Genomic DNA, 24,684 nt, shown 5'->3' with positions numbered 1-24,684 from the left:
TATAATTAAAAGAGAAGATTATCTTGGAAACAAATGCCTCTTGAAACATTTCTGAAGAAGCCAACTCCTTGTGCAACAAACCAACGAGTGCTGAGCCAATAATGAGTGATCAATGAGTGTGCATTTAGTCGATGATGATGAAGAATAAACATTCTTTAACATTTGTAAGTTGTAAATAATTTCTCTATTATTATAATTTTCTTGATTTTATAGGCTACGTTTTCATTTCTTTGGATAAATCAATTATTATTTAAACATAAACTAATTAGCTAAATAATTTCATTGTTGAGAACGTAACCCCTATTTTTAACCTTATGTCTATGGGAAATAAATTCTCGCTTTACGAGTTTTTGCTTTACAAGAGCACGCTAGGAATAAATTAACTCGTAAAGTTGAGAACTACCTGTAGTTTTGTCATATCGTATAACTGAAGACAATCGAGCAGAGAATCAAATATCCCATTAGTAGTAACACTTTCCAGTTCGAGAAAGTCCATAATCAAATTTACGGAAGATCTCATTCCACTGTCAAATATACAAGTTCAAATATTATTATTATTATTATTATTATTATTATTATTTTATTATTATTATTAGCCACATGCAAGGAAGCCTGAGGCTTATGCTGCACCAGCAAAAATAAAATTCCCAAGTTACTCTAAGAGTGAGAGAGAGAGAGAGAGAGAGAGAGAGAGAGTCAGAAGTAGAAAGGAATCACCAAGAAAGATAAGAATGATGATATCCAGCTCAGGACCCTGGATGTGCCATGCCCATACTCACCAGATGTGATATGCATATATATGAATTTGAATTAAAGGATTAAAAGTGGGTTTATTACTACACTGTGGTCGATTTATTAATTATCAAATGAAATTTTACTGTTCAACATAACAAATTTATTAGCCAAATTTTTTCTCATTTCATCACTAATGTGATTGAAGATTGGTTGGTTGTACTTCAGCTTTAGGAGCATTGGCAACTAACCCCATGTTGCTCCATGTATATATTTGTCTGTGAATTGCATGTGTTCTGAGGTGAATTTTTTGTTTTCTGGACGAAAAGCCTTTCAGACTTTTCGTCCAGAAAAGCTGTTTTTTTCTGCGAGAAAAAACCATGCTGTTCTCACCCGAGACTGACAAACTCAGCCACGTTGTGAAAAAGACTCATAAAAATTTCCCCCATCATCAACATGATTCAAACTTAGGTGTTTTCCACCCAGATTGAAGATGTTAATGCAAGCATTAATTTAATGAAGAATATGACCCATGTCAATCCCATTTAACTGTAGGTCAATCTCTGATTCAAAATTATGAAAAGACTGATTTTCTTTGGCCAACTTATATGCAGTGTGAAGAATTTTCCTGTTATTAATTTTTCATGCTCTTTAAACACTGATTTTCAAGGGGCTCTTTCTCAGCTTCTGCAAACAGTTTTATAACAGCTTTATGTCATGCTGCTTCCTTATGATCGAAAATTTTTTTTCTTGAAGACAGTAGCTGTTGCTGTCAGCTTTAGCCAATATATGTAACTTCGTTGTTTGCTTGTCCATTTCTTAGAAATCTTCATGCCCATCTTCTTTTCCACTCTAAGAGTTCCAATTTGTTTACATAATGCAGAACCAAGTCTCTTATTTTGATAATTTAGCCAATTATACTTCGCACAGAAGTCAATTTTTTTGATCAACAGTTCAGCAACTTGGCCAGTCATTTATGTCACTCATCTCTTGCTATTGGATGCAGATACCATCAGGAACAAAATTAGTCTTTGACACAGTCTGTGTAGTTAAGTGTTTACTCAGATTTTTAATTGTTTTTAATTTCTTAACTATGAAAGGTGAAAAGAAACTAGTAATTCTTTTCATTTTTACTTTACAGTTCAAGACAGTTTTTTTTAATACTAATTCACTCATAATCTCATTACCACTTTACCACATGAGCAGTTAAATGAAACTGTTGCGTCTAAATTGAAAATTCGCAAATACAAAGTTAGTAGTGTTGAACAAACTTTTACATTGTAACAAAATTCGCAGAAAAACTAGAGTGGAACAAATACGAGCTCTTAGGAAATGGTATTTCCAAAGGGGGAGAGGCAAGAAAAAGGTACACGAGTTTACTGAAATGAGTCTTTGCTCAACAGAAACTATTTTAAATTAAATTACCAGAGGGGAATTCAAAAAAATTCACTAAATAGAAAAATGGCTATAAATGAGTTCGTTAAACAGAAGTCCAACTGAGTAATTTAAATTTTTAAAAATGGTTATAAAGTTTTATATAGCAAATATCTTAACATTAGACAGTGAAAAATGCAAATTTAGTTAAATAATTTTAAGCTTATTTAAATAGCAGGTAAACATCTGAAAAAAATTTACCAAATATTACAAATTTCAAAATATACTGCATTCAAATGTCACACGTCATGTTAATAAAGGTGCCAGTACACAAATGCATACTGTTGCATACCTTCCCAAAAAAAGCACTGCATATATGTAACAAAAATCACACACACACACACACACACACACACACACACACACACACACACACACACACACACACACACACACACACACACACACACACACACACACGCCACTTATTACAATCACAAATAATGTTATCACTTTACAAAGTTCCAATCAGACATACATGAAAACAGAAAAAAAAATAGTTCTTTTGCTTAAATTATTGCTTTTTTTGCCTTGTCTTGGTTTATGCATCTGCAGTGAATGAAATTAAATAACATTCAGATTTGTTCTTAATTCCAACATGTTACATCTAATTATTGCTGTTGCTTTGTACAGTTCATATGCTAGTCAGTATTGTTACTCCATGAAAGTAAGTACTACACCTGTACTCCTACCAATTTGACTGTTTTAGAATAAAGTATTAAACTTTTTCTAACTAATGATTCCAATTTTAACTGATTTTAATATTTTCCTTATTTCCAGAAACATTGTGGCAGTTTCATTTTTACTGATGACTTTCTCAAAGAAACAGGAGACAGTCAAATTAAAGTATTTTATATTGCTTGATTTAAATGTTTTCTTTCTGTCCACTGGTACATTTTTTTTTTTTTTTTTTTTATATACACATTTCTTCTCTGCATCAAAAAATAATTGTTTCATCAGTTACTGTTATCAATTATGTATATCTCTCAAATAAAAAAAATAAAGTAGTAAATTATTTTAATACTTATATAATGCTCATAAACTAAAACAGTTTCAAGATTAGTTATTAACATTTACATTAATAAATCAATTAATATTCAATTAAATGAAAAAATACCTTTGCTAAATACTCCTCTAAGAAGGCTGCAATATCTATTTCCCAATTTTTGTTTAGATCTCGAACTGGATTCAGTAATTCATTCAACATGGTTCCTATATCCATTTTGAAGCCTGGTTTTCAAGTAGTAAGGTTCAATCGACTGTCATAAATAAAAATATATAAAATCCACTAAAGTTATCACCAGTCTGAATAGAATTATTCATCAATCTAAGAAAATGGCAACAATTAAATGTTATCGACAAGTTTATTTTGGAAGTGGTGAAATCCAATTCATTAAACAGGGTTAAAAAGATCCCTCAAATCCTTTGCTGAATTCAATTCACCAATATTTTATTCTCTGTGTCCAACATGGTGAAAAATATTATCACAATACAAAGATATATAATTAATATAATTACATTAATTATATCCAATTATTAATTAATTGAATTGATATATAATTACTTTATTGGCAATGAAATTGATTTATTAACGTAAGCATTTATGGCAATCCTCCATAACAGTTAACAATACTCCATAGCCAGTGTGCTACTGCAACAGGATCTAGATAATTTGGGCAGATGGGCTAAGAAGTGGCAACTGAAGTTTAACCTTGCCAAATGCAAAGTACTGCATATGGGTAGAAGTAACCCCAGAGAAACATACCAACTGTGTGGTACTACACTTAAGGTGGTAGAAAATGAAAAAGACCTGGGAGTAACTGTGCAATCAGATATGAAGTTTTCTGAGCAATGCAGACAGACTACCAGGGCAGGTAATGGGGTTTTGTCAATGATATATAGGAATTTTGCTAGCAGGGAAAAGGAGGTGATTGTCCCTCTGTATAAGGCAATGGTCAGGCCATGCCTTGAGTACTGCGTACAGGTCTGGAGGCCTCATTTTAGGAAGGATGTAGATTTGCTTGAGCGTGTACAGAGAAGGGCAACAAGATTGGTGAGGGGAATGAAGGGATCCTCTTACCAAGAGAGGCTTAAGTTCTGCAAATTGCAGTGGCTAGAGACTAGGCACCTGTGCGGTGATCTGATTGACATGTATAAGGCCTTGAATGGGTTGAGCACGCTGAATTCTGATGGGATCCTTACACTTGTTCAGATTACGAACCTAAGGGGGCATAAATTCAAATTAAGAAAGGACATATGGAGAATAGAGGTGCTGAAATTTGCCTTTAGCCAGCGGGTGGTTAATTGCTGGAACAAACTTCCATCTGTCGTTGTGGAAGTTGATAGGTTGAATAAATTTAAGGAGGAACTGGACAAGCATTTGGAGGGAATGGTGTGATTTTTTTTTTTTTTTTTTGGCTGATGCTGCATAAGCTCATACACTTGCTTTCTTGCATCACATGCCACTACTGCTACTACTACTAGTTACACCAGAGGGGTTTACAATGGGTAGGAGGGAAAAATATATAACCTTCCCAGGAGATAACAGTCAAGGTTTAACAGAGAATCAGGTAAGAAGTAATAATCATAAGATACAGGAAGGGCAACAAAGGTGCTCTGCTCCAGAAGATGTCAATGTTCTGCTGGTCATATCCAAGGTGTCAGATCCAGGTGGAGAGTCCACTGACTTCACTTTGGTGGAGTGAGATTCCAGTGAGTGAAGTATTAGAGTGAGAAAGTCATATCCAAGTAGAAAGGTCAATCAGAAAAGGTTGTGATGTTTTGCTGCAAAAAGCATCAGTTCTGTGGAGGTGGTTTTTTTAGGAGCATTAGCAACTAAGGCCATATTGCTCCGGAGATATGAGGTTGTCATTCTCAGACCTATCCGCATCCTCCGTATTTGGTGGTCACGGGCTCGAACCCCGATCAAATCAAGAAGCGTGTGATACACACTGCTGCTCCTGCCCACCTGGCTAGGGAGGTGCCATGTGGAGGTGGTCATATCCAGGTTAAGTGGGTACTCTTTTATAGAGAGGTGGTTCAAGTTAGGGAAGCATGTGGATTGAGGGTCAAATCCAGGTAGATTGATGAAGGTTATATTGGTTCACTTACAAGGTGTCCATTCCGTGAAGGAAGTAATGTCCGCTGTTGTAGATTGGGTCGTTACACACGACCCAGCTGACAAGTGAGATGATTTGCTGCTAAACACATGTTGGAGTGCAGATACAGCAACTTAGATTCTGTGGGAGTCAGTTGATAAACAGGAGGAGTGCATTTTTCAAGAATTTGCAGTGTAAATAGCATTTAGTGAAAACTTGATATTTGGATTAATCCAGGATTGGGAGATGTCCATGCCCTTGTGGAATGTATTGAATAACGGTAAAGAATATGCTTTGAAATTCTTCGTAACAGAAACAGTAGTATAGCAGATGGACCCAGCCTTCAAACTTGCCACACACACACACACACACACACACACACACACACACACACACACACACACACACACACACACACACACACACACAGTTAGTTACATAAAATCTAAGAAACATAAAATCTAAGGAAGTGCATCCAATTGAAATTGCTGGACAATGCAATGTTGAGTCAGTGTCTTTTGACATAAGCACTGGGAAAGGGAAAATGAGAGTAGGTGGGTGGAAGAGAAATGCAGAGAAATACAGTGGGCCAGTAAATCAGAATGTCTTATAATGGGGGAATATAACTTTTCAGATATTGACTGGAACTTGTGAGTTGGTCACTCACACACTAGCAGGACTTTTGTGGATTTATTGGATGACTGTTTTCTACAGCAACATGTTCAAGAAGCAACCAGAAAGAGTAATACTCTTGATCTGATTATCAGCAGTGATTATTCATGCATTAAGAATTTGCAGATAAAGGAATCAGTGTGTAACAGTGACCACAGCGTACTGATGTAGGATTTACTTAAAGAAGAAACTATCATCAAGGGTAAAGGGAAGGGTTTTTGCTTTTGTAAATGTGACTACAGTGGTGTCAGACAGTTTTTAAATTCTAAACAGTGGGATCAACTGATGATGTTAACAAAGATGAATTCAAAATGGGAAGCCTTCTGGTACTTGGGGACTATGGGGCTTTTCATACCAAATAAGAAATACTGTTCAGAGTTTAGGCCTAAATGGATGTCACATGAATTAATAAGGTTCGTGGCAGAGAAAAAAATGCATGGGATGCATATAAATTATCAGGCAACACAGAAGCCTATGGCAGATATAAGCTAGTCTGTAATCAAGTTACAAAAGAGGTTAGGCAGGCAAAGACAGAATACGAGAAATCTTTGGCAAAGGATACAAAGAAAAAAACAGAAAAGAGTTCTTTACTTATATAAACTCTAGAAGGAAAGGGATAAATCAGACTGGTCCACTTAACAGAGATGGTTTGACTATTGATGATCATGTTAAGGTAGCTGATAAACTGAATGAGTATTTTGCATCTACATTCACACGTGAGGAGTTATTCAAGAAGAGGGAATGCCAGAAGTTTATCAAACTCTAACAGGGAGCTACGTGATTTTGTAATAACTGAGAGCAAAATGGAGGAGAAATTGTTAAAGTTAAACATAAGGAAGGCACCTGGGGTGGATGGGATCTAGACTGTTATAATAAAGGAGACAGCAAAGGAATTAATCAAACCCTTCGCCATAATTATGAGAGCTTCCTTGGACTCAGTGTAGGACAGCATGGGCTGGAGGTGGGAAAATGCATCTCCAATTTACAAAGGGGGTTCAAAAAGTGACACAAGTAACTATAGACCTGTTAATTTAACTTGGGTTCCTTCGGGAAAAATAATGTGGTCAGTGGTTAAAGAAGCATTGCAGGATTGTCTAGACAAGACACAGCATGGGTTTGTTAAAGGAAAGTCTTGTCTGACCAATTTGATTGGATACTATGATGTGGTCACAAAGGAACTGGATGTAAAAAATAATTTGGATATCATATACTCAGATTTCAGGAAAGTTTTGTTACTGTCGCACATGGAAGACTGCTGTACAAATTGGAGCGGTATGGCATTAAGGGCAAGTTGCTACAATGGATAAAGGGATACTTGAGTATGAAACGACAGAGAGTGGTAATCAATGGACACTGCTCTTCGTGGACTAATGTTATTAGTGGCCTTCCTCAGGGTTTGGTGCTGGGCCCATTGTTGTTTTGTGTATTCATCAATGATAATGATGAAGGTACAGCAGATTCTGGATTTACCGGGATAGAATTAACCGGAACAGTTAAAAAAAAAATCAATCAGAAATAAATTGAAGTAATAACTAGAATAGGTATAAACAGATGTTTTGTAAGTCGTAAATAAGCTACAAGAAACAGCATTATAAGTCGTCATTGGGAGATTAATGTACCTATTATCTTGCAACCCCACTGACTTCACACCCACCACTCAAAAAAAAAAAAAAAAAAAAAAAAAAAAAGAGGAAAATAAATTTTTAGTTTGTTTTAGTGCATCACATCGATTGATGTGTTCTGTTGCATTGCAAAAAGACAAATTCTGTTTCGTTATTTGTCAGGGATGTTGAAATATTTTTTTTGTAAATATTTATTTTTGTTTAGAAATCACAAAAATTATGGGTAAATTCAAAAGAGTTGCGCTTTCAGTTTAGCAAAACTTGAAATTATTCAAAAGTTTGAAAAGGGTGCATCCGTTAAATCTTTAAGGAAACATTATAATGTTGGTGGACAAACCATATCGACGTCGTAAAAAATAAAGGAAAGCTATTAGATTTAAAATGGACATCGTGAAAAATAAAGGGAAGCATTGTATTGGACATGCTAGTAGTGTGTGGTAAGTTTTTTTATCTGTCACCATATTTTTTCTGTAGGTTGCTGAACATTTTTCGATTAAGACCCTGACTCACGCAACTTCAGACTTATGTAAATTTTTATTTCACTCAATTGTTTTTTTTAGGATTGCAAAATTTAAAACAAACAAAAAAAATAACAATAAGCAATCAATAATGAACGTATGCATAAATTACACAAGTGAGATATGAAGTAACAAGGAAAAAAAATAGGTAAGAAGAGAAGATTATTAATGTTCTTTTTTATTCTCCACTTTCCTGAGTGTAGTACCATGATTCCCGTGGGTTATTGCTTACCATATGCAGTACTTTCCATTTGTCAATGTTAAACTTCAGTTCCCACTTCTCAGCCCATTTGCCCAGCTTGTCTAGATCCTGTTGCAGTAGCATACTGTACCATGATCTACTTTAGTGTCTCTCCCCTTTACTGAAATCTTCTCTATAATTCAGGTCTTTTTCATTCTCCACTTGTGCAGTCAGATATGAAGTTCGCTGAGCAGTGCAGATGGGCTGCCAGGGCAGGTCATTTTGTCTTGTCAATGATATATAAGAACTTTGCTAGCAGGAACAAGGAGATGATTATCCCGTTGTACAAGGCAATAGTCAGGCACACCTTGAATACTGTGTACAGGTTTGGAGGCTTCATATTAGGAAAGATGTAGAGTTGCTAGAACGAGTACAAAGGAAAACAAGATTGGCGAGGGAGAAAAAAGGGGAGCTCTTACCAAGAAAGGCTTAAGTTCTGCAAATTGCAGCACTTGGAGAGTAGGCACCTGCAAGGTCATCTGATTGATTGTGGTGTATAAGGCCTTGAATGGGTTGAGCAAACTGAATGCTGATGGGATTTTTCCTCTTGCTCAGATTAAGAACCTGAGGGGACACAGATTCAAATTGAGGAAAGACAGTTGTAGAATGGAGGAGTAGAGGGAAGAAAGATACAGTTGTAGAATAGATGTGTGGAAATTTGCCTTTAGCCAGCGAGTAGTTGATTGCTGGAACAAACTTCCATCTCTTGTTGTCGAAATTGATAGCTTGAATAAATTTAAAGCTGAGCTAGACAGGGCATTTGGAGTGAATGGATGGGTGAAATGGGAGTTTTTTTTTTGACTGATGTTGCATAAGCTTGCTTTCTTGATTCATATGCCTCAACTAATGCTAATGATTTCATTTTACAACATAACCAGACAAATTCATGAAATGTATTTACTACGATCCAAGCATTGGTGTACATGCACTTTATTACTCACAGTTACACTAAACCTGTGTTTCTCAAAGGGTGTGCCGCGTCCCATTAGTGTGCCGCAAAATTTTCCAAGTGTGCCACAAAATCTTAAAAAAAAACTAGCGTTGTTTTTATTTTAACATCATTGTCCGAATATTTTATTTTGGTTGAAAGAACTGTTTGCATTACACAGATATAATATAAGTATAAATAAAACAAATTGTTAATATTATTTTTCGTTCTATTTATTTAATTTAGAAATTTCTTCTTCTATGACTACGTAGGTGTGCCGCGAAATTTTTCTTCTTTGGAAAATGTGCCACGAGAGTAAAAAGATGGAGAAACACTGCACTAAACATAGCCCATGTATTTCCCATGAGGGCACCTCGTGGGATTTGAAATCCCCGGCACATTGCTTTTCAGACATCTGGCGGTGGCTATTGTTAATTGATCAGTCTGACTATTCCCCCTAAGCTACAGTTTGCAGCCCATTTAACACTGCCTCGAGAGCATCAACATATATTCTTGAAACCTTCCATTTAAGTGGATCTCATCCCAGCAGGAAGTGTCTCTCAGTAATAAGCACAGACATGCTGTGAAAAAATCTACACTGTGAGCCTTGCGCGGTCTCTCCAGGGCAGAATGGATTAACAAGGTTCTCACTGTGTACTTCCTCCTATTGTGTTTTGGCAGATTTGCAGATACTTTCAAATTGAATCCTAAGTTGCAACTTTTTGCCAACATTCCCTTGTACGCAGCATTAGCAGAGGCATATGATGCAAGAGCGCAAGGTTATACACCATAAGCCAAAAAAAAACAAACCCTCTTCCCATTTCACCCATCCGGTCACTCCAAATGTTTGTCTAGTTCAGCCTTAAATGTAATTAACCCATCAATTTCCACAACAATGGATGGAAGTCTGTTCCAGCAATGAACTGCCCGCTGGCTAAAGGCAAGCTTCTGCACATCTATTCTACAACTGTCTTTCCTCAATTTGAATCTATGCCCCCCCGAGGTTCTAATTCTGAATTAAGGGGAATTATCCCGTCAGCATTGAGTCTGCTCAAACCATTCAAGGCCTTATACACCTCGATCAGATTACCTCGCAGGTGCCTAGTCTCCAGATGCTACAAATTGCAGAACTTAAGCCTTTCTTTGTAAGTGCACCCCTTTGTTCTGCTAATCAATTTTGTTGCCCTTCTCTGTACTCATTCTAGCAACTGTACATCCTTCTTAAACTGATGCCTCCAGACCTGTATACAGTATTCAAGGTGTGGCCTGACCATTGCCTTATACAACAGGATAATCACATCCTTGTCTCTGATAGCAAAATTCCTATTGTTGACAAATCTCCATGACCCTCTGGAGCCCATCTGCACTGCTCAGAGAACTTCATATCTGATTGCACAATTACCCCCAGGTCTTTTTCATTCTCCACGTCCCTAAGTGTAGTACCATACATCTGGGACATTTAAATTGGGTTACTGCTACTCATATGGAGTACTTTGCATTTGCCAATGTTAAACTTCAGTTGCCACTTCTCAGCCCATCTGCCTAACTTTTCTAGATCCTCTTGCAGTAGCATACTCTCATTAACAACCCAGTTAACTTTTGTATCATCTACAAACATAGACATTAAGCTGATATACCTTCATCCATATCACTGATAAATTCAAAAAACAACAATGGGCCCAGCACCAAACCTGGGGGACTCCGCTAATAACATTAGTCCACGTACGGCAGTGTTCATTTATTACCACTCTCTGCCGTCACCCATTCACCCATCCCTTTATCCATTGCAGTAACTTTCCATTAATGCCATACCACTCCAATCTGTACAGCAGTCTTCCATGTGCAACAGTATCTAAAGCTTTCCTGAAATCCAAAATTATTTTTCACATCCAGTTCCTTTGTGACCACATTCTAGTATCCAATCAAATTGGTCAGACAAGACTTCCCCTTAACAAACCTAGCTGTACCTGAATTATTACTGCTATCTTGTCTAGGTGATCCTGTATCACTTCTTTAACAAGTGACTTCATTATTTTCCCAGAACAGAAGTTAAACTAACAGGTTAATTATTATGGGTTACTCTTTGAACCCCGTTTGTGAATTGCAGATACATTTGCACATCTCCAGTCCATGGGGACCGGAGATGTGCAAGGAAGATAAAAAGTTGGTTCTGTGAGTTTGAAGTTGGACAGTAAATGGATGTTGGATGGTGGCGGCACATGTTCGGACTGTTTTGAAAGAAAGAGCAGGAATTATAGAAGCCAATTCAGAAGAACAGTGCCCGTGGAAGTATCTGTAGAAAAGGCATGCAGCAGAAACAGTACGTCTATGAGACAGCGAGTGGAGAGACGCTGTTAGAAAGGAGTCATTAATTAACCTAACTGCCCTCTTCTGAATGGAATCTAGACGGTTGAGAGAGGTTTTGTGGGTATACTGCCCAGATGTGGGAACAATATTCCATGGTAAGGCGGATTTGCGATTTGTATAGAGTGAACAGCCGTTTGGAAGAAAATACAAGGCGAGAGCAAAAGAGAAAACCAATTTTTTTAGATGCAGAGGAAGCAATATTTGTAATGTGCTTGTGCCAAGAGAGAGATTAGAAGTCAGGGTAATCCCCAAAAGAGATATATCATTTTGGCTAGAAATTGGAATGTCAATAAGCATAGAAGCAGAAGAATCCTTTTTGTGAGATATAAGACAAGACTGAGTTTTAGAAGGATTGAAATCAACTAAGCTGTCCTTGCCCAACTGGAGAGTTATCTGGAGATTGGCATTTAAGGAATTGGTAGCAGATATTCGAGAAGTTGAAGCTGATTGAACAGGGTAAGGTTTCTCAAAATGGAAAATGGAATGCAATGTGCTATCATCGGCAAAACTATGGATAGGATTTCCAGTCAATGGAAGAAAGTCATTAATATACAAGAGGAAAAGAGCGGGGGAAAGAACTGAACCTTGGGGGACACCGGCATTAGTGGAGAAGTTAGAAGACAGAGAGCCATCTACCATCACCCTCAGTGAGCGATCAGAGTGAAAACTGGATAACCAATTACTAAAAACAGTTGGCAAACCATAAGATGGAAGCTTGTTTAGAAGACCTTTATGCCAAACACGATCGAAAACATTTGAGATGTCAAGAGCAACTACTTGTGTTTCCCTGAACCTTTCCATTGAATTAGTCCATAAATGGGTAACATAACCAAGAATATCACCAGTGGATCAACACTGACGGAATCCATACTGGCGATCGTTGAGCAGACGAAAGGTTTCTAGGTAGTTTAAGAGTTGGCGGTTAATTGACTTCTCCATTACTTTAGAAAGAGTAGAAGTAATTGCAATGGGACAATAATTGGATTGGAGGGATTTGTCACCCTTTTTAGGAACTGGCTGGATATGAGCAAATTTCCAAGCAGAAGGAAAAACACCTTTGGAATAAGAAAGTGAAAAAAGGCGGCAAAGAATAGGAGTAAGTTCAGGAGCACAGGTTTTGAGAACAAGTGGAGAAATACCATCAGGACCTGGAGCTTTCTTAGCATCAAGATTCGTCAAAATCCTTCTGACATCCTTTTGACCGAAGACCATAGGAGGCATTGAATGGTGTATGTTGGGAAAGGTGGGAGGTGTTTTACCAAGATCATTAATACATGAGTTGGAAGAAAAATGGGATGCTAGCAGGTCAGCTTTATCCTTGGCTGAAGTGACAACAGAACCAACTGGTTTTGACAGAGGTGGGAGCAGAGATGGGCAAAAGTTGCAGCCAATAGCTTTGGCAAGAGACCAGAATGCTCAGCTACCATTAGGGCAAGGAGAAAGTTTTCTACTCAGCCTGTTCAAAATCTAGTTGGACTGATTAATAACTGCTTTACAATTGTTGCAAGCTTTGGTGTAAGCAGAAAATGAAACTGAAGATTAGAAAACAAGCCAATTACGATATGCAACGTTCTTCTCTTGAACAGACTTAGCACATTTATTCGAAAACCAGGGTTTAGAGATAAAGGACGAGATTTTAAAGTGGAGTGTGGAATAAAGGATTCCATTCCTACAAGAATAATTTCACTGACACGATCTGAGCAAACGTTGACATCAGAAGTTTTGAAACAGTAATCAGACCAAGGAAAAGAAGAAAAGAAGTCTCGCAGGTCATCCCATTTTGCATTCTTGTAATGCCAAACAATACGAGGTTGGGAATAGCCATGAGATAAAGGCTCCATTGGAGAAGAGACAATCACAAAGTCGTGATCTGAGGTGCCTAAAGGACCTCTCACTTCAACCATGTACTTAGAAGCGTTGTTTGTGAGAAAAAGATCAAGCATGTTGGCTGCATGGTTAGGATTGTCCGGTATTCTTGTAGGTAAATGAACAATCTACACAAGGTCATTAGTAATTGCAAAAGCATCAGTATCTCCACTAGCTGGGTCGGTGTGACAAGGAAACGGAAGCCAGCTGGAGTTGTGTACATTAAAATCACCTCACTGTTAGGAAAGTTCGACTGCAGAAAGTCAAGTTGCAAAGAGAGGAAGTCAAAGAGCTCCAAGTGATTAGTGGAGTTGGGAGAACGGTAGAGACAACAGATGAATTTGACACAATGAGGAAGAGGGATTTTAAGCCAGAGAAGATCGAAAAGTGGAGATTCCAAATTACCAAGTCTCTGAGAGGGAATATCGGAACAGACATATGCACAAGTACCACCTTTGAGGCAGAAATAATCATTCAGCGAATAATTTGGGCAACTGAGATGAGCAGTGGTTGAATCAACCGATAACTGAGATTCTGTCAGAAAAATTACATGGGGTTTGGCAGATTGCAAGTGGAAATGGACATCGATGAGATTAGAATTGAGACCATGTATATTTGTGAAATGAACTAGAAAGTGTTTGCGAGGTTTAGATCTTTTCGCAGATAAGCTTACTCTATTAGTTTGACAATTCGTGGTGTAATCAATAGTAAGAAAAAGTGTTGGCAGGGGGGAAATATGGCATACACATGGTACGCCATATTTCCCATATCCTTTACATAACGTGGCCACGACAATGCTCCCCGCATACACACTACTCGGACTCCCTCCAGTCACTATCTGGCAGAGTAGAGGTAGCAAGATTATACACTAGCTGATCCGGAAACCTACTAGAGAGTTACAATAGGTTTGGTCAGGTGTACTAACTAGCGGTCGGCCTGCAAATAACATTTTAGAGCTGTACCCTCAAAATGTAAGGAAGACTGGATCTCACCATGATGTTCATCATAACTTGAAAAGTCATACTGCATGATAGAAGAGATGGGGAAGGGTTGAAAGGAACTTAGCTCTGGGGACTAAACATGGATTCCACCACTTCAAGCCTCCAATAAGCAAAGTGGTGGTATTTCACCGGTTGATGAGAGTCATCTACCAGAACTTTTGCCCCTGGCAGGATACCCTGATCCCATTCTACTTAACCTTTTTTGCACAACTTATTTCCCCTTTTACTGACATTAAAGTTACTAGATGGTACAAGTGTCATAATTAGAAGAATAAAATAGGCTAGAAGGAACATCAAAGAAATAGAGGCATAAGTACTACCCATTAAAGTTGAGTGAATCATAGTTAATAATTAGGACAAACAAGATGAGTGAGTTATAAATGAGATTCTGTCAAGAAAAGTTAGTGATGAGAAGTTGTACTTGTCATATAAGAAGAAAGAGAAAAGTTCACACATCAAAAACTCAGCTGTCCAGCTTAAGTATAGACCCTTACACTCATGTATCTCCAAAAGCAGAATGCATTGGTCTCACAGGAAGTGCCTGTTGTCGGTGGTTCTATTGTCAGAGAAATGGGAAATATAAATGAGCAAAAATGATAGGGGGAAGAGAAACTGGGTATATCTGCCAGAGTCAAATTTTAATGATGTTGAACGGTTATCTTTTAAGGGCACAAAAGGTGATATTGTTATACATGTTGTACTAAAAATATTACGAATAGGTAATCTGAGGATTTACTTAACAGATAAAAGGACAATGTTCAGAAAAAGTCATGAGTTGCGAATGAAATTGAAAGGGTCTGAAAATTTGCTCAGACATGAAAAAAAGGAATACAGCTTTGTCAATCACCTTGAGCAGTCCTACCTAAATTATGCAAGACTCACAGTGAATTTTTCTCAGCACAAACTGCACTTGTTAATAGCAGACTGTTTCTACAGGAATGGGATAAACAAGTGGGCAAGAATAATTGCTGATACTATCAAGAAATGGTAGAGGGATTGGAAAACTGCTAGACTGGAGAAGAATTCACAGAATAATAGTCTGACAGCAGTTGCAAAACTTTCCAGGACGTTGCATATCCCAAAGTTAGGTGGGTCAGAAAACTGCAAGCTTGGGGGGATACACGGACTAATAGATTAACAGTAGGCCACTGGCAGACGTGAAAGTGATTCTTGCACTGTTTGTATTGAAATGAGCAGCAGCTTTTAAAGCAAGGCAATGGGGATTTCCAGGACTGCTGGGAGTCATAGTGGAACAAGTAAATACATGGGCTGTGTTAGGGTAACTAATAGTAGAAACAGGAGCATGCTAGGAGTATAGTTAATAAATTTGATGAGCTTGAAGTGCTAGTCAAGACATCAAATAGGAGCATGTACACCAATGCTAGGAGTATAGTTAATACATTTGATGAGCTTGATTTGATTTCCAGTGATTAGGACCTTCTACGGGCTTGGGAGGACCTAATAGAGAGGACCTTCTAAGTGCTAGTCAATACATCAAAGGTAGATATTGTTGGGCTATCAGAGATGTGATGTCACACAGACATAAGTAGTGCAGAATTGGAATTTCAGGAGTACAATGTGTACAGGAAGAATAGACAGGGCAGGAAGGGAGGAGGGGTTATGCTGTTAGTTAAGAAATACATAAAATCTAAGGAAGTGCATCCAATTGATGATGGTGGACAATGCAATGTTGAGTCTGTTCGGTGTGAAATAAGCACTAGGAAAGGAAAAATGGGAGTAGGTGTGTTATAGGCCTAATGAATCTGATGAGTATAATTATCAATTGTGCAGAGATATAGAGTGAGCAAGTAAATCAGAGTGTCTTATAATGGGGGATTTTAATTTCCGAGAGATTGACTGGAATTTTTGGGTTGGTCGCACACATTAGCAAGGCTTTTGTGGATTTATTGGATGATTTTCTACAGCAGCATGTTCAGGAACCAACTGATAATGTTGCCAACTGCAAATTCAAAATAGAAAGCATTCAAAGATTTATTTTTGGAGGTTACTAGGGTTTTCATATCAACTAATAAATACTGTTCAAGATTTAGGCCTAAATGGATGTCAGATGAACTAAATTATACATGTGGCAGAGAAGAAAAATGCATGGGATACATATAAATTAACAGGTGACACAGAAGCCTATGATAGATACAAGTTGGTCTGTAACCAAGTCACAAAGGAGGTTAGACAGGCAAAGGCAGATTATGAGAAATCTTAGGCAAAGGATGCAAAGAAAAACAGCAAAGAGTTCTTTACATATGTAAACTCTAGAAGGAAGGGGATGAATCAGATTGTTCCACTTGATATTGATGATCCGGCTCAGGTAGCTAACAAACTAAATGAATATTTGCATCTACATTCGCACAAGGAGTTATTCAAGGAGGGGAATGCCAGAGGTGTATTAAACTCTGGTAAGCTAGATAATCTTGTAATAACTTAGAGTAACGTGGAGGACAAATTGTTGAAGATAAACATAAGAAAGGCACCTGGGGTGGATGGAATCTATCCAGTTATATTAAAGGAGGCAGCAAAGGAAGTAAGCAAACCCATAGCCCTAATTAAGAGAGCTTACTTGGACCCAGGGGAGGTACCCATGGACTGGAGATGTGCAAATGTGACCCCAATCCACAAAGGAGGATCAAAGGGAGATACAGGTAATTACAGACCTGTTAGTTTAACTTCTGTTCCGGGGAAATTCATGGAGGCCCTGGTTAAAGAAGCATTGCAGGATCATCTAGACAAGACTTCAGTTATAGTTCGGACACAGCATGGTTTTGTTAAGGGGAAGTCTTGTCTGACCAATTTGATTGGATACTATGATGTAGTCACAAAGGAACTGGATGCAAAGAATAATTTGATATCATATATTTGGATATTAGAAAATCTTTTGATACTGTTGCACATGGAAGACTGCTGCACAAAAATAGAGCAGTGTGGCATTAGAGGCAAATTGCTGCTATGGATAAAGGGATGGATGAGTGGGAGAAGACAGAGCGTGGTAATCAATTGACACTGTTCTTCGTGGAGTCCCCCAGAGTTCAGTGTGGGGTCATTTGTTGTATTCTGTATTCATTAATGATATCAATGATTGTATATCAGGCTTTAGGTCCAAATTTGCAGACAATACAAAGGTCAGCAGGGTTGTTAATTAGCATTAGCATTAGCATTAGTAGAGGCATTTGATGCAAGAAAGCAAGCTTATGCAGCATCAGCCAAAAAAAAAAAAAAAAAAAAAAAAGTAACATAAATAAATAAAAATAACCACTTCCACTTCACCCCTCTGTTCGTTCGAAATACCTGTCCAGCTGAGCCTTAAACTTATTTAGGCTATCAACTTCCACGACAAGGGATGGAAGTCTGTTCCACCCACCAACCACCCGCTGGCTAAAGGCAAATTTCCGCACATCTATCCTACATCTGTCTTTCCTCAATTTGAATTTATGCCCTCTCAGGTGATTTTTCTGAGCTAGAGGAAGAATCCCATCAGCATTGAGCATGCTCAAACCATTCAAGGCTTTGTACACCTCTATCAGATCACCCCGCTGGTGCCTAGTTTCCAGACACTGTAATTTGCAAAACTTAAGCCTTTCTTCGTAAGAGAACCCCTTTGTCCCATTCACCAATCTAGTTGCCCTTCTCTGTACTCGTTCCAGCAGCTCTACATCCTTCCTGAAATGAGGCCTCCAGGCCTGTATACAGTACTCTAGGTGTGGCCTGACCATTGCCTTATACAAGGGAATAATCACCTCCTTATCCCTGCTAGAAAAATTCCTATATATCATTGACAATACACCATGAGCTACTCTTGCAGCTCGTCTGCACTGCTCAGAGAACTTCATATCTGCCTGCACCACCACCCCCAGGTCCCTTTCATTCTCTACCACTGTCAGTGTAGTACCACAGAGTTGATACGTTGCTCTGGGGTTGCTGTTTCCCATATGTAGTACTTTACATTTGTCAATGTTAAACTTCATTTGCCACCTCGAAGCCCATCTGCTCAACCTTTCCAAATCCTGTTGCAGCAGCATAGTGTCAGTAGTGTCCTTGACAACCCTGCCAACCTTCGTATCGTCTGCAAACTTGGACATTAAGCCTGATATACCATCATCAATATCATTTATAAATACAGAAAACAATAAAGGCCCCAATACTGAACCCTGAGGGACTCCACTAATAACATTAGTCCACGATGAGCAGTGTCCATTGATTACCACTCTCTGTCTTCTCCCCCTCAACCACCCCTTTATCCATAGCAGCAACTTGCCTCCGATGCCACACTGCTCCAATTTGTGCAGCAGTCTTCCATGTGCAACAGTATCAAAAGCCTTTCTAAGATCCAAGTATATAATATCAAAGTTATTCCCTGCATCCAGTTCTTTTGTGACTGCATCATAGTATCCAATCAAATTGGTCAGGCAAGACTTCCCCTTAACAAAACCATGCTGTGTCCTAGCTATAACTGAAGTCTTGTCTAGATGATCCTGCAGTGCTTCTTTCACCAGTGCCTCCATTAATTTTCCGGGAACAGAAGTTAAACTCACAGGTCTATAATTACTTGTGTCAGCCTTTGATCCCCCTTTGTGAATTGGGGTCACATTTGCACATCTCCAGTCAATGGGTACATCCCCTGAGTCCAAGGAAGCTCTCATAATTATGGCTAAGGGTTTGCTTACCTCCTTTGCTGCCTTCTTTAATATAACTGGATAGATCCCATCCACCCCAGGTGCCTTTCTTGTGTTTATCTTCAACAATTTCTCCTCCACTTTGCTCTCAGTTATTACAAGATTCTCTAGCTTACTGCTAGAGTTGAATACACCTCTGGCATTCCCCTCGCTGAATAACTCCTCATGTGTGAATGTCGATGCAAAATATTCATTTAGTTTGTTAGCTACCCGAGCAGGGTCATCAACAGTTGACCCATCGATCTCAAGTGGACCAATCTGATTCATCCTCTTCCTTCTAGAGTTTACATAAGTAAAGAACTCTTTGCTGTTTTTCTTCGCATCCCTTGCCAAGGATCTCTCGTAATCTGCCTTCGCCTGCCTAACCTCCTTTGTAACTTGGTTACAGATCAACTTGTATCTATCATAGGCGTCCGTGTCACGTGTTAATTTGTATGTATCCCATGCATTTTTCTTCTCTGCCATATGCCTCATTAGTTCATCTGACAACCATTTAGGCCTAAACCTTGAACAATATTTCTTAGTTGGTATGTAAAGCCTAGTAGCTTCCACGATAAGTTCTTTGAATGCTTCCCATTTTGAATTTGCTGTTGGCAATATCATCAGTTGATCCCACTGTATAGAATTTAAATACTGTCTCAGTCCATTGTAGTCGCCTTTACGAAAGCAATACCCCTTCCCTTTACAACTAATGGTAGTTACCTCTTTGAGTAACTCCCACTTCAGCACACTGTGATCACTGCCACCAAGTGGTTCATTTATCTGCAGATTCTTAATGCATGAAGAATCACTACTGATAATCAAATCAAGAGTATTACTCCCTCTAATGACACTAAAGACAGTACACTGCTGCAACATGATCTGGAAAAGTTGAGCAGATGGGCTGAGAGGTGGCAACTGATGTTTAACATTGACAAATGTAAAGTACCGCATATGGGAAGCAATAACACCAGAGTAGCATATCAACTGTGTGGTACTACACTGACAGTGGTAGAGAGTGAAAAGGACCTGGGGTAATTGTGTGGGCTGATATGAAATTTTCTGAGCAGGGCGGACGGTCTGGAAGAGTAGCTCATGGTGTCTTTTTAATGATATACAGGAATTTTTCTACCAGGGATAAGGAGACGATTATCCCCTTTTATAAGGCAATGGTCCGCCCTCCCTTGTATAAGGCAATGGTCACGCCACACCTTGAGTACTGTATACAGGCCTCATTTTAAGAAGGATGTAGGGCTGTTGGAACGAGTACAGAGAAGGGCAACAATGGGTTGCTCTTACAAAGAAAGACTTAAGTTTTGCAAATTACAGTGTCTGGAAACTAGGCACCTGCGAGGTGATCTGATTGAGGTGTATAAAGCTCGAATGGTTTGAGCATGCCAAATGCTGATGGGCCTCTTCCTCTTGCTCAGAATAATCGCCTGAGAGGGCATACATTTAAATTGAGGAAAGACAGTTGTAGGATGGATGTGTGGAAGTTTGACTTTAGCCAGCAGGTGGTTGATTCCTGAAACAAACTTCCGTCTGTTGTTGTAGATGTTTGTTTGTCATTTGGTTTTTAAGAGCATTAGCTACTAAGGCCATATTGCTCCGGAATATGCGGTGGTTATTCTCTGACTTTTCCACATCCTCCGTATTTGGTGGTGACGGGCTCGAACCCCAGTCTAATCAAGAAGCGTGTGCTATGCACTGCTGCTCCTTCCCACCGTTATTGTAGAAGTTGATAGCTTAAATAGATTCAAGGCAGAACTAGACAAACATTTGGAGCAAGTGGACAAGTGAAATAAGGGGTTTTTTTTTTTTTTTTGGCTGATGCTATATAAGCTTACTTTCTTGCATCATGTGCCTTTCCTACTGCTAATGTTTTGTAAAATAAAGAAGAAACGCTGCTTCCATTGGAACATGCGGCATCCTGAAAAAAAAAAATATATATTGGTAATTACAAGGACTACTAGGGGTTCTCTCAGGACAACAAGTATATGGGATGTTAGCATTAGCAGAGGCATATGATGCAAAAAAGAAAGCTTATATAGCATGTATATGGATTACCATGAGCATAAAAGTGCACATACATCATGCATGATGTATATTAATGCAAGGGGTATAGTAAATAAGTTTGATGACTTTGAAGTATTGGTTAAGTCATACAATGCAGATATTGTAGAGATATCAGAGACATCGTATCACTCAGACATGGGATGTTTGGAATTTGAATGTAGGGAACGAATACAAGGTATACATAGAGAAGAGTAGCAGAGGAAGAGGTTATGTACATGGTTAACAAGCATACAGAATCTAAAGCAGTGCACCCAGTTCACATAAGTGACCCATGTGATAAAACAAAATTGGGGACAGGAGTCTGCTATAGGACATATGAGTGAGTTGAATATAATGAACAACTATACCATAAAACATAATGATCCAATAAATCAAAATGTTCTATAAAAAAATGAGAAATTTTAACTTTCAGATATTGACTGTAACTTACATAGCAGCAGAACTTTTCTATATATTTTGGATGACTGTTTTCTACAACATCATGTTAATGAGGCAACAAGAGAAAGCAATACTCTTGATCTCATCATCAGCAGTGACTCTCCAAATAAAGAATTTAGAATCTCCAAATAAAGAGGTTTATTAAACTGTGGCAGTGAGCAAATGATCTTGTAATAACTGAGAGCAAAGTGGAGGAAAAATTGTTGAAAATAAGCATAAGAAAGGTACCTGGGGTGTATGGGATCTATCCAGTTTTATTAAAAGGAGGCAGCAAAGAAAGTAGGCAAACCCTTAGCCATAATTATAAGACCTTCCTTGGACTCAGGGGAGGTACCCGTGGACTGGAGATGTGCAAATGTGACCCCAATCCACAAAGGAGGATCAAAGGGAGATACAGGTAATTACAGACTAGTTTAACTTCTGTTCCGGGGAAATTAATGGAGGCACTGGGTAAAGAAGGTAAAGAAGCATTGCAGGATCATCTAGACAGGGGCATTGCAGGATCATCTAGATCATCTATAACTTCAGTTATAACTCGGACACAGCATGGTTTTGTTAAGGGGGAAGGAAGTCTTGTCTGATCAATTTGATTGGATAGTATGATGTGGTTACAAAGGAACTGGATGTAAAGAATAATTTTTATATCATATACTTGGATCTTAGAAAGGCTTTTGATAATGTTGCACATTGAAGACTGCTGTACAAATTCGATCAGTGTGGCATTAAGGGCAAGTTGCTGCTATCGATAAAGGGATGGTCGTGTGAGAGAAGACACATAGTAGTAATCAATTGGACACTGCTCTTTGGACTAACGTTATTAGTGGAGTCCCCCAGGATTCAGTGTTAGGTCCATTGGTGTTTTCTGTATTTATTAATGATACTGATGAAGGTATATCAGACTTAATCTCTAAGTCTGCAGATGATACAAAGGTTGGCAGGGTTGTTAATGACAGTACGCTACTGCAAAGGGATCTAGAAAAGTTGAGCAGATGGGCTGAGAGGTGGCAACTGAAGTTTAACATTGACAAATGTAAAGTACTGTATATGGGTAACAGTAACCCCCAAGTAATGTATCAATTGTGTGGTACTATGCTCAGGGTGGTAGAGAATGAAAAGTAGCTCGTGGTGTCTTGTCAATGATATACAGGAATTTTTCTAGCAGGGATATGATTATTTATCACCTTGTATAAGGCAATGGTCAGGCCACACCTTGAGTATGGTATACAGGTCTGGAGGTCTCATTTTAGGAAGGATGTAGAGCTGCTGGAAAGCGTGCAGAGAGGTCAACGGGATTGGTGAATGGAAGAAAGGTTTGCTGTTACCAAGAAAGGCTTTTGTTATGTAAATTACAGTGCTAGAGACTAGGAACTTGCAAGGTGATCTGAATGAGGTGTATAAGGCCTTGAATGGTTTGAGCAAGCTCAATGTTGATCGGATTCTTTTTCTTGCCCAGATGAAATCGCCTGAGGGAACATAAATTCAAATTGAAGAAAGCCAGTTTAGATGAAAGAAAGACAGAATGATGTTCAGAAATTTGCCTTTTGCCAGTGGGTGGTTGATTGCTGGAACAAACTTCCATCTGCTGTTGTAGAAAATTGACAGCTTAAATAAATTCAAGGCAGAACTAGACAAATATTTGGAGCGAAGGATGGGTGAAATGGGCAGTTTCTTTTTTTTTGCTGATGAAGTATAAGCTTGGTTTCTTGATTCATATGCCTCTACTAATGCTAGCTAAAGGAAAAAATTAAACAGCAGTGATCATAATCTATTCTTATGAGTTTTACCCAATGATATGACTATAGTCAAGAGTAAAGGAAAAGGTTTAACTTTTGCAAAGGTGACTACAACGGTCTTAGGCAATTCTTAAATTTGCTTCAGTGGGACCAACTGATGATTACTAACTGAATTCCTAAATGGAAAGCATTCAAGGAAGTAACAGTAAAAAATACAAAGCTTTTTATACAAACTATACAATACTGTTCAAGATTGATGCGAAAATGAATGTCAGATGAACTGATGAGACTAGTGGCAGAGAAGAAAATAGTATGATATGATTACAAATTATGACGGGATATACAGAATCCTGCACAAAGTATAAAATAGATGGCAATCACATCAAAAAAGAGGTTAGGTAAACTAGGGTAGATTAAAAGTCTTGGGCTAAGAATGCAAACAAAAGTAGCAAAGAATACTTTGCTTATGAGGAAAGAATTAACTGCATTATTCCACTAGATATGAATGGCATAAATAGTGATGATCCTATTAAAGCTACTGCAAAGTGAACAAATATTTTGTATCTACATTCAAGTGCGAAGACGTTTTTAGGGATGGGGATGCCATAATTACATCCAGTTATAACTAGTAGTAAAAATGGTTTTGAGATAATGGAGAAGATAGAAGCTTGCCATAGATGAATAGTATGTGAGGTTTCATAATTGCATGTGACTTGAGTGTAACCACAGTTCAAGCCCATGTACCTGCTAAACAGTGTGCTGTTTCTTGTTCTCTATTCTGTGAACTCCTCTAATTGTGTTGTTGTCCAGGAGTATAAACAGAAAATTTATTTTTTTTATTTAAATTGTTGAAGCTAACCATAAAAAAGTCAACTAGGGTGAGACAGAATCTAACTAGTTAAATTAAAAGAAACAGCAAAAGAGATAAGCAAGCCTACTGCCTTAATTATGAGTGTAACATTGGATTCAGGAAACATTGTGGACTGGAGGTGTGCAAATGTCACTACTATTCATAAAGAGAGATCAAAGTAAGAAGTGAGAAATTTTAAACCTGTAAGCTTGACTTTTGTTCCAGGAAAATAATGAAGCAATGGTCAGAGAAGTAATGTAGGATACTCTTGACAGGAATGCAGTTATAATGTAATCACAGCAAGGATTCATTAAGGGAAGATCTTGTCTGACCAAGCTGATTGGCTACTATGACATAGTAAGAGACACCAAAATAATTTTTACTTCTTATACTGAGATTACAGCAATGCTTTTGATACTGTTTCAAATAAAAGACTACTATACA

The 24,684-nt window shown here is 38.2% G+C and overlaps 1 protein-coding gene across 1 annotated transcript in view; it reads right to left on the bottom strand.

Moving 5' to 3' along the window:
- Nucleotides 1–24,684, bottom strand: part of LOC150077294 (condensin-2 complex subunit H2-like) — a 482,911-nt gene that overhangs the window by 455,603 nt on the left and 2,624 nt on the right. Inside the window, exon 2 of the mRNA XM_090385846.1 lies at nucleotides 3,284–3,425. Within this exon, the coding sequence (XP_090241972.1) occupies nucleotides 3,284–3,388 (105 nt within the window). The 5' untranslated portion in view covers nucleotides 3,389–3,425. The remainder of the gene's footprint in view (nucleotides 1–3,283; nucleotides 3,426–24,684) is intronic.

This window comes from Mastigoproctus giganteus, chromosome 12 (genome assembly GCF_048544385.1).
Source record: "Mastigoproctus giganteus isolate SK-2022 chromosome 12, ASM4854438v1, whole genome shotgun sequence".
NCBI lineage: Eukaryota > Metazoa > Arthropoda > Arachnida > Uropygi > Thelyphonidae > Mastigoproctus > Mastigoproctus giganteus.
The sequence above is the reverse complement of the archived record's forward strand: the minus strand, read 5'-3'. Positions and strand labels throughout refer to the sequence as shown.